The following is an 11,882-nucleotide window of genomic DNA, read 5'->3' on the forward strand; positions in this document are numbered from 1 at the left end:
TTTGTATTTAATTTAGGCTAATAAGTATTTGACCCCTCTAGCTAAAGAAGATAACGTGTTTTGTGGCAAAGCCCTAGTTTTCTAGCACTGAGGTTAGATGCTTCTTTTAGTTAATGACAATGTTTGTGCATATAGTAGAAACTATTTTTGCCCATTTTTCTTTGCACATTATCTCTAAAACATTAATGGTTTGTGGCTGTAGCTTGGCAAATGGGAGGTTCAGTTCTCTCCATAGAATTACTATAGGGTTAATATTTGGAGACTGTCTAGGCCACTTCACGACTTTAATATGCTTCTTATTGAGCCACTCCTTCGTTGCTTTGACTGTATGTTGTGTATTATTGTCATGTTGGGAGATCCAAAAATGGCCCACCCTTCAGTGTAGTGGTGGAGGGAAGGACATTTGCACTCACGATTGCACATTACATGTCTCCCTCCATCCATTCATTGACGATGTGAAGTTGTCCTGTGCCTTGGCCCGACAAACACCCTCAAACCATAATGATACCACTTTCATGCATGATGGTGAGCAGGGTGTTCTTGGGATCATAGACAGCAGTACTCTTTCTCAAAACACATTGAATTGTGATAATGCCAAACAGCTTGATTTTGGTTTCATCTGACTACAGCACCTCCTTATCATATCCTAAACCAGTTTGATGTCCGTTGGCAAACCTCAAGTGGGACTGCGCAGGTTCCTTCTGAAGTAGAGGTACCATGTGTGCACTACAGGATTTTAAACCTCTGTGGCATTAAGTGCTACCAGTAGTTTTCTCAGTGATTTTGGTCCCAGTAGCTTTGATATCATTGCCTAGTTCATCCCGTACAGCTCTAGGGTGATTTCTTTCTGTTCTCATGATTATCAAATCCCTACAAAAGGTCAAATCTTGTATAGAACCCCAGACAGGCTGATGGATAGTCATTTTGTATTCCTCACATTTTGGAAGAAATGCATCAACAGCTGGGTCATTAATACCCAGTCTCTTTCTTGCGACTTTGCAGCCCATTTAATCTTTGTTCAGGTCTAAAATCGTGTCCCTGATATCATTTGACCACTCTTTGGTCTTTCCCATGCTGGTGAGGTTGGAGTGTGACTGATTCACTCATACTATGGACTGATTCTGCTGATTCAATGTGTCTTTTATGCATTTTAGTATGTACAGGTGTCTTTAATTCAGATGACAAGTTGATCGGAAGTGCCCATCTGGTCTGTGGGCCCGGAACTGTAATCAGTTGGCAGGGGATCAAATACTTGTTTTGCTCGATGAAATGGAAATAAATTAATATATATTCTCTTCAGTTAATTTCTGGATTTTCTTTTTGATATTCTGTCTCTCCATATTAGAATACATATTATCATAACATGTATTGACTCATCATGTCTTTGTTAGTAGGCAAACCAACAAAATCAGCAAGGGATCAAATACATGTTGGACTCACTGTATATATCCCAATGGGACACTGGCACACACACAGACTGTGAGCGTGAAAGTGGGTGCACGAAAAATATAGTATAGCACGAAACATGTAAGGGGGCTCTGGCTGTAATTGAACAGTATATGGGGGGCTTTCAGTTTGTGGAGTATGGCGTGCTCTTATCCAGATAGTTTGTTGGCTTCTTGGGTTTGGGTGCTCTTTAGTCCAAGGTATAGTACTTCCAGGATCAAAAAATTAGAATAAATTCTCTGACTAAGGCACTCCAAATTAAAATGTTTTTATTAATATGACAGGTCCTACTGGGGAGTATATGGGGGGCCTTGTCAAGATGAAGTTTGGGAACCCCTGTAATCTATTCTGCTGTGAGAGCAACATGGCCATCTCCATATAACACCAGTCTATGTCTACTGTGAGAGCAACATGGCCATCTCCATATAGTCTATGTCTACTGTGAGAACAACATGGCCATCTCCATATAGTCTGTGTCTACTGTGAGAACAACATGGCCATCTCCATATAGTCTGTGTCTACTGTGAGAACAACATGGCCATCTCCATATAGTCTGTGTCTACTGTGAGAACAACATGGCCATCTCCATATAGTCTATGTCTACTGTGAGAACAACATGGCCATCTCCATATAGTCTGTGTCTACTGTGAGAGCAACATGGCCATCTCCATATAGCCTATGTGTCTACTGTGAGAGCAACATGGCCATCTCCATATAGTCTGTGTCTACTGTGAGAACAACATGGCCATCTCCATATAGTCTGTGTCTACTGTGAGAGCAACATGGCCATCTCCATATAGTCTATGTCTACTGTGAGAACAACATGGCCATCTCCATATAGTCTGTGTCTACTGTGAGAGCAACATGGCCATCTCCATATAGTCTGTGTCTACTGTGAGAACAACATGGCCATCTCCATATAGTCTGTGTCTACTGTGAGAACAACATGGCCATCTCCATATAGTCTGTGTCTACTGTGAGAACAACATGGCCATCTCCATATAGTCTGTGTCTACTGTGAGAGCAACATGGCCATCTCCATATAGTCTGTGTCTACTGTGAGAGGGTCAAAGACGTCCAAAAAGGAACTGTCATTCAGTGTAACGGATACCTTCTGCTGACTGTAACTGTAAGAAAACATGCTTTTTAAATTGTTTCAAGTGAATGGATGACAGCCGAGGCTTTCATGAATTCAATGGAAAAAAATAAAATAAAAATAGTCGTGTTTCTTACAGTTACAGTCAGCAGAAGGTATTCGTTACACTGAATGACAATTCCTTTTTGGACGTCTTTGACCCGAGAGCAACATGGCCATCTCCATATAGTCTATGTGTCTACTGTGACAACATGGCCATCTCCATATAGTCTGTGTCTACTGTGAGAGCAACATGGCCATCTCCATATAGTCTGTGTCTACTGTGAGAACAACATGGCCATCTCCATATAGTCTGTGTCTACTGTGAGAGCAACATGGCCATCTCCATATAACACCAGTCTATGTGTCTGCTGTGAGAACAACATGGCCATCTCCATATAGTCTATGTGTCTACTGTGAGAGCAAGGGGAGTATATGGGGGCCTTGTCAAGATAAAGTTTGGGAACCCCTGTAATCTCTTCTACTGTGAGAGCAACATGGCCATCTCCATATAGTCTATGTGTCTACTGTGAGAGCAACGGCCTGGGAATAGCCAAACCAGTCGCCTGGATGTGGTCTGTAGTGTGTGTGTGTGTGTGTGTGTGCGTGTGTGTGTGTGTGTGTGTGTGTGTGTGTGTGTGTGTGTGTGTGTGTGTGTGTGTGTGTGTGTGTGTGTGTGTGTGTGCGTGTGTGTGTGTGTGTGTGGGTCAAAACCTGGGAATTGACTAAGCAGTCGCCTGTGTGTGTGTGTGTGTGTGTGTGCGTGCCTGCGTGCCTGCGTGCCTGCGTGCGTGCGTGCGTGCCTGCGTGCGTGCGTGTGTGTGTGTGTGTGCGCTTGCATGCGTGCCCAGGGCCTGAAAGTTGCCAAACCCGTCGCCTGTGGTCATCTGTGCCGACAAAAAGTTTACCGCAGTCGCACAAGGCTTGCTCAAGTCAGCTTTCTTCACTTGTCAACACACACACACACACACACACACACACACACACACACACACACACACACACGCTCACACTGCTGCTGCCTTAAAACAACAGGTTTGCAGAAAGGACATTGCATAATGTGAGCACCACACCACAGTGTGTGTGTGTGTGTGTGTGTGTGTGTGTGTGTGTGTGTGTGTGTGTGTGTGTGTGTGTGTGTGTGTGTGTGTGTGTGTGTGTGTGTGTGTGTGTGTGGCAGCTTATCCAGCCATCTCCCGGCTCTTCACACACACACATCTGCCTCTCTCCACACATGTCTACGTGTCCGTACACACACAAGTCTGTGTGAACATGTGTGCACATGTCTCTCCATCTTCACACCCATGTCTGGTCTACATGTCTATGTAGAAGGAGAGAGGTGCCGCACACTCACAAGTTAAATAAACAGTTTTTAATGTGACAACGTTTCGGCCTGTCGGCCTTTTTCAGGTCACGTGTGAGGTCTACATGTCTTCACACGTGTCTGCCTGTGTGTTCATCTTCACACATGTCATGTGTGGTCTGTCTGTTTTTACATCTTCACACGGTCACACGGCTGCCTCCTTGCATGGATGAGGCATAAATGCAATTTTGTTGTGTTCAGTGTTTACTTGAGTGCAGTGTCACAATGACAATGGTAGTTGGAGTTTCCCAGGTGGGCTTTCACTTTCATTTCACACACACACATCTACATGTCTTTTACACGGGTAAATGACATTTTAGTGCTAGCAAAGTAGAGGGAGGTTTACTAACGTTCTACTGCCTAACCCTGCTTGTTAGTACCCGGTACACCAGCAGCATCATGCCGTGTCCAGACCAAGAGCGAACTACGCTGCCTGGTAGCGTGGGTAGCAGAAGAAGTTTCGCCTTGAATTCGCTGTATTCGCCCGAGGCGCAGCATTGACATGTTTGATTCAGCTAATCACATAACGGCTCTGGCTTGACAGCCTGGGACATTCGGAGATATGGACGTTCCGATTGGTTGTCGCCGAACAGCGTCAGAGCGAATTCGCCTGCGATTAGATTTAGTTTAATCGTCAAAATTCGCTCTGGTCGCGCAAGAAGCTTCGCTCCTGGCGAATTCGCTTTGGTAGCGCAGGTCGCGTGCCCTCCATAGAGAAATAATGACTTCCGTCGCTTCGTTCGCTCCGTTCGCTCCTGGTCTGTACACGGCAGTAAACATATGGCACACACTTGCATCCGTGGCAGTGTTGCCAGATTGGGTGGCGTCCTGCCCAATTCGCCTGCTTAGGACGCACGTCTGCGGGTAAAAATGGCACTTGGGTGGGGTTTTCTAATTTCTGGCCATAGAAATCAGTAGAATTTAGTCCAAATTGGCCGGGATTTAGTGCTTCCAGGCGTGTTTTGGGCTGGAAATCAACAGCATCATCTGGCAACCCTGGTCAGTGGTGTAGTCTACGTGGTACAGTAGGTACAGTATTCGCAGTATACCCACTTCAAAATTTCAGGGGTAAAAATGATTGATCCATTATTTAGAATAGCACAAATATATACAGCATACCCACTTCAAAAATGCACAAATATACAGTATCTATCCATCACAAAACAGTAGACTACACCACTGGCTTGCATCCATTCCAACATTAGGCCAGGGTGTACGGTACCGTGTGTGTGTGTGTGTGTGTGTGTGTGTGTGTGTGTGTGTGTGTGTGTGTGTGTGTGTGTGTGTGTGTGTGTGTGTGTGTGTGTGTGTGTGTGTGTGTGTGTGCAACATTAGGCCAGGGGGTACTCTATGTACAGTGCAGGGCGTCCTGTACACACCTACTGTATGTACACACACATAGACGTCAACATAAACAGGCAAGTGTGTCAGAGGTGTGTCAGACTAGAGGTGTGTGGTGATCTAGTTAATGTCACGCCATCAGTGGTATAAAGTAGGCCAGTGGTTCCCAACGTTTTTCTTCAGGGACCCATATTTTTACTATTGTAAGCTTTGGTGACCCAACCGCACGAGCGCCCGCCCGCACAAGAGACGCCACAAGATGCCCTCTGTTTCCTGCAAAAACTCATTTTAGCTATTTTATTCTTAAATTTACTTTGGTCAAATGTAGAACAAATGTTTAATGTAGCACTTACATTTTGTTGCTTCTATGCACATATTATTTAAATGCTTTGTCATGTATTCAACATGGGCTATATACTGTATATTTAAAATTAAACCCCTTAAAATCAAGAGGGCTCCGCAACCCTCTGTGGATCTTTGGCGACCCATAAGTTGGGTCCCGACCCATAGGTTGGGAACTACTGAAGTAGGCGATCGTACACCATCTCTACCCTTTGCAGATCATCACACCATCTGTGCCGTGTGTTTCTGTGTTAGAGAGAGAGAGAGAGGGAGAGAGAGAGAGTGTGTGTGTGAGAGAGAGAGAGACATCCAGATAGAAATATTAATGGGTGTGACTGTGCACTCCATCTCCTCTCTATGTGAATCATCAATGATCACACACACCCTGTACCGTGTGTGTGTGTGTGTGTGTGTGTGTGTGTGTGTGTGTGTGTGTGTGTGTGCGTGCGTGTGTGCGTGAACACTATGTAAATCATCACACACACGCGCAAGTTAGTGCATCCGTTGGTGTGTGTGTGTGTGCGCATGTTTGTGCGTGCGTGTGAGTGTGTGTGTGTGTGCGTGTATGCGTGCGTGTGTGTGTGTGTGTGTGTGTGTGTGTGTGTGTGTGTGTGTGTGTGTGTGTGTGTGTGTGTGCGTGTATGCGTGCGTGTGTGTGTGTGTGTGCACCCTGAGGGCCTCAGTCTGCACCTTAGAAGCTGTTGAACAGAACAGAACAGCATTACATTACACAGAAGAAGTGAGGAAACGGCCACTTCCCCCCGAAACAGGAAGTGTGTGTGTGTGTGTGTGTGTGTGTGTGTGTGTGTGTGTGTGTGTGTGTGTGTGTGTGTGTGTGTGTGTGTGTGTGTGGTTTTGTCGGCGGTGAGTGCTGTGGTGTGTGTCGCTGGAGTGTAGTAACTGAAGGGGAAGATGCCCGGCAGTCATGGGATGGGAGGGATGCAATCGGGGACCAACTGGAACCGAAACACAGCCGGGGCAGAGATATTCTATAGAGATATGCCAACATAATAGGTTTCTATGGGCACCTAACGCGCCCAGGTTCCGGTCTGCCTAAAGGGGCGTGTCATAATGCTCCTAGCATTGAATAGAACAGTCCTTAGGTCTGCCTAGGTCTGCCTAAGGGGGGCCATAATAGAACCAGGAAACAATGTGCCAATGGAACCTCTCTCTCTCTACTCTCTCTGGCTGGGGCATTTCATGGGCATACACACATCCCCACCAATCACACCAATATGTGAAAGTGAAAGCCCAACTGGGAAATTCCAAACTCCCATTGTCATTGTTGTCACACAGCACACATTGAACACACAACGAAATTGCATGTATGCCTCACCCGTGCAAGGGGCCAGTCCCCAGTGCCTGTTCAAATCCCGCCCTTACCACCACCTCAGTCGTCCATGGCTGAAGCGCCCTTGAGCAAGGCACCTGACTCCACACTGCTCCAGGGACTGTAACCAATACCCTGTACTTAAGACGCCTTGGATTAAATGCGTCAACTAAGCTCAGCCCATTGTCTTTATTAAAGGGCAAATCAAGTAGGTAGCAGGCTTCACTCAGGTTTCTTGATAACTTTTAAGGGTGCTGTCCCAAATAAATACTTAGAATCAAAAAAAAGAAAAGGGGTGCGCACCTTTTCTTCTTTATTTTTGTGCACTGAGGAAGGCACACGCCGAAACGCGTCTGTGCACAAAAATAAAGAAGAAAAAAATGTATTCAAGGTGCGTCTTTTTTTTCTTTATTAAAGGGCCCAGTGGGCCGCCACATCTAGATGATGGGCCAGTCTCTAAGGAGAAAAATCAAAACAAAAAACAACCTCAACAGCATCTGCCCTTATTATTAAAAGAGTGACAATAGGCCTAACTTCATGTACCTGATTCTGCGCTCTCTGGATCAAATTTTGTGGTCTTCTATTTACGTTTTTAGGTTTATTCGGTGACAACAATGTCTATCCACCTCATTAGGTACAATGGAGTAACTGGTGTAACAGCTGTGTAATATCATGTGCTGCCGTTGGACTTAAACTTTACTTCCACTTTTACTCTGGCCTCCTCTGATCGCTAGTAGCCCCCAGGCCCCTGAGTACTGGCGGCCCACCGGATAAATGTCCTGTATGCCAGATGACCAGTCCAGCCCTGGATGGATGCGCAATACACGGGTCATTCGCCCACTTGCTAGATCGCCCACTTGCTAGATCGCCCGTCTGCGGTCCGCAGCCCACAGACAGTCTCGCCTGACTGTTCATACCGTCTCTCGTTCGCTCTGCAGGGTTGAGAGAGTCTATTGTTGAAGTTTTGCAAACGCAATAGGCTTCAGTCGCCCCGTCTCCTTCGTATGTTCACATGCTCGGTTGTTCCTTCCATGGCTTGTTCGCTGTCCATTTCATTACACTACACTACACTAGGTGATGTTTTTATACATTACATTACACTACACTACACTACGCTTAGGTGAAGTTTTTATACATTACACTACACTACACTACGCTTAGGTGAAGTTTTTATACATTTCATTACATTACATTACATTACACTTAGCTGATGTTTTTATACATTACATTACATTACATTACACTACACTACACTAGGTGATGTTTTTATACATTACATTACACTACACTACACTTAGGTGATGTGTGTATCCAAAGTGACCCACTGTATTGGTTACAGTCCCTGGAGCATTGTGGGTTTGGTTAGATGCCTTGCTCAAGGGTACTTAAAGCTACGTTCACACACGACGCTGCTAGTTACTCGCTCAGCGAATTAAGTCATTATAATGTCTATGATAAGCGAGTAGGCCATGAGTGTTCAAGCAATGCGATGTGGGCGGATTCCAAGTCGAAAATATTTTAACTTCGAGCGACGGGAGTAAGCGAGTAACCAATTGGAATGCAGAGTTTGATACTTCTCGCCTGTGCATTGGCAGTTAAAGCCGCGGGAACATTTAGCGAACGTTCCATGAGAGAGTGGCGAGTTGGCGAGCGAGAAGCTAGTAACTAGCAGCGGTGTGTGTGAACGTAGCTTAAGCCATGGAGTGTGGTAGAGAGTGGAATTCGAACCTGCAACCCTCTGATTTAAAGGCTGAAAGTCTCCTTAACCACTAGGCCACAACTGCCCATGTCTTCATGGTCCCACGCTTGACATTATTACATTACATTACACTTGATTGATGCTTTCATTCAAAGCCACTTACAGTTATTTTAGATGCAGGACTAAGTGCCTTGTTTAAGCCTTGGAGGGTGGAAGGGATTAGTAAGGGTGGAGATTGTTTGAACGTGCAACCTGCTACTCTGTGATCTGCAGCCCAACTCCCTACCCATTGCACCACAGCTGCCCCAAACACATCATTATGCAACATCCCTATCCAAACAACTTGTCTGGAAGAAAATCTCTGAGATATTTACAGGGTATTGGTGAAAGTCCACAGAGCAATGTGGAGTTAGGTGCCTTGCTCAAGGGCACCTCAGCCATGCAGAGAGGAAGGGATTTAACCTGCAACCCTGTGATCTCCAGTCCAACTCCCTACCCATTACACCACGACTGCCCTGTGCTTGACTGTTCCTTCTGTTTCTCTTTCTCTCTCTCGCTCACTGTTTAGTTGTTGAAGTTGACTAACTCTGCAAGGTCGAGAGTCTATTGTTGAAGTTGCGTAAAAACCCTGCTCCTGTTGGATGTGTCCACACTTTCCTTTCTGTCATCTCAGCAGTAAAAGCTATTACACAAGGCTTGTTGCATCTCTAAAGTCTATTGTATAATTTACCATTTTCTTTTTGCTGCCATGGCAATGCCCTTGTCCTGAAGCTTTGCTCTGAGCTTAGGGACCCTTAGGGAACCTTTTCCCCACTGTTCTGTTAAACTTTGTATGTCTCGTGTAATTGAGAGAAAAAAATATCAATGATGGTGTGAGGAAATAAATTCACTCCCTCACTCACTCTCTCACTCACTCACTCATTAATTTATTCAAATACTAGATTCTGCCTGCTGAAAGTTTGTCAGTATATTGGCTGCAGGCTCAGTGGGTTTTCTACCTCTTAAAGTTTTAAAGTGATACTGTCCCATTTTTGGAAATAAGCTCATATTACACATCCCCTTGAGTTAAATAATTGAGTTTTACCTTTCTCCTGTACTTTCAACCATTCTCTGAGTACGGCAGTGCAAATTTTACCTCCAAGCTAGCAGTTAACATGGACTCCTACGAGACCAGTTAGCCGCCAGCTGGTCTCATAGGACTCAATGTTAACTGCTAGGTTGGAGGTAAAATTTGCATTGCCATACAAGGAGGACGGTTGAAAGTACAGGAGAGCGGTAAAACACTATTATTTAACTCAAGGGGTGGTGTAAAATAAGCTTATTTCCAAAAATGGTACAGTATCACTTTAAGGTTTTAAATGTACAATAAGGCCCTGCTGTGGCTCAGTTGGATGGGCACTCGACTGCTACACCGGCAACCCGGGTTCGATTCCGGCCCGAGGTCATTTGCCAATCCCTCTCCGTCACTCCCTCCCCACTAATTTCCTGGCTCTCTCTACTGTCCGGTCCATAATAATAAAGGCATACAAAGCCACAAAAATATATATATTAAAAAGTACAAAAAGTGAATGAGTGAATACTTTCAGGATGGTACAAATTCAAATCACATGGCATTGTTTCTGAATGCAATAGTTCAGGTTCTCCATAAGAATGTTGCATGTTAATTTAATACCCTTTTGCTGTGAAAGATATTTGAGTCTAGTAGTGTATGTAAAAGAATGTGGTGTATGCAAGTTTATGAAATAACTATGTAGTAAGTGAGTCTTGTATTGAGTTAAATATAGAATATGTTAATGTTATATATGATATGTTGCGTGTGTGTGTGTGTGTGTGTGTGTGTGTGTGTGTGTGTGTGTGTGTGTGTGTGTGTGTGTGTGTGTGTGTGTGTGTGTGTGTGTGTGTTCAGGAGCGTCTGATGGAGGCGATCCCAGATGTGGGCGGGGCAATGAAGGCCCTTCGGAACCTTCCGGAACTCCGTCCAGTGAGCAGCTACATAGAGCTGGCCAATCAGCACACTCAACTGCGCGTCACCACAGCAACCACAACCAACACACAACACACCTGAGCTGCCAGAGTGAGCACACACACACACACGAACACAAACACACACACATACACACACACACACACACACCTGGAAAACTGAAAGTTAACAGACCACCCATGAAGCACGCCAGTGAACATTACACCTGAATGCCCCAAAACCCATCGCCCCATTATACTCCTGGGTCAAAGACGTCCAAAAAGGAATTGTCACAACGGATACCTTCTGCTGACTGTAACTGTAAAAAACATGACTCTTTTTATTTAATTTTTTTCCCAGTGAATTCATGAAAGCCTCGGCTGTCATTCACTTGATACAATTTAAAAATCTTGTTTTTTTTTACAGTTACAGTCAGCAGAAGGTAACCGTTACACTGAACGACAATTCCTTTTTGGACGTCTTTGACCCTCCTCCACCTCCTCTCCAATAGTGTTTGTGACTGCTCCTGGAAGCAGCCCAGTGAACCACCCTTCTGAAACCCCCTGCATCTAGGCTCACTCTCCATAGTGGTGTGTCAGTCCATGTTTATGGACACCGAGAGATATTCTCCAGAAGATATTCCATCGCTTATCATCTCCTGTCCTTCTCTACAGTTAACTTACGTCTACATTTCCCAGAATTCATCGCACGCGGCCTCTATACGTCTTCTCTCAAGTGACTTGTCTGACTGTACAGAGGCTCCTGGATCCACAGATACCATATGCCATCATCACTAATCAAGTCTTGCCCCTTGTAGTGTCCCAATGAATACACACACCTTACCACCCAGATTCCCGCTACATTACATTTTGTTGTCTCCAAGATAAAGAAGATGCCCATGTGTTGAGCATGCACCTAACTAACTGTTACTGGTTTGTCTCCTGTTTCTTGTTGACTGTCTCTGTGTGTTGATGTTCATGGACCATCAATATTCCATCACTATGTGGTCATCTGTGCTCCTATCTAACAGCCTATCCCAGAATTATGTGAATGGACGCTGCTCTAGCTGCAAACACAACACTTGTGTGGTCCATCTTCTCATGATCCCTTAGTGCAGTGGTTCTCAACCATTTTAGAGCCAACGCCCCCCTTGGCCTCATCACTACCCTCCCAGTGCCCCCTTGACATTATCATAAGCCCGACACAGCCCCCCTTAGTATAAACATATAAACAGGTTAATGCTCCCCAATGGCAACTAGGCAC

The 11,882-nt window shown here is 45.1% G+C and overlaps 1 protein-coding gene across 1 annotated transcript in view; it reads left to right on the plus strand.

The window, feature by feature from the left end:
* Positions 1–10,751, plus strand: part of cenpq (centromere protein Q) — a 24,599-nt gene extending 13,848 nt beyond the window's left edge. Inside the window, exon 7 of the mRNA XM_063211973.1 lies at positions 10,563–10,751. Coding sequence (XP_063068043.1) covers positions 10,563–10,721 — 159 coding nt within the window. The 3' untranslated portion in view covers positions 10,722–10,751. The remainder of the gene's footprint in view (positions 1–10,562) is intronic.
* Positions 10,752–11,882: the final 1,131 nt, after the last annotated feature.

This window comes from Engraulis encrasicolus, chromosome 12, assembly GCF_034702125.1.
Source record: "Engraulis encrasicolus isolate BLACKSEA-1 chromosome 12, IST_EnEncr_1.0, whole genome shotgun sequence".
NCBI lineage: Eukaryota > Metazoa > Chordata > Actinopteri > Clupeiformes > Engraulidae > Engraulis > Engraulis encrasicolus.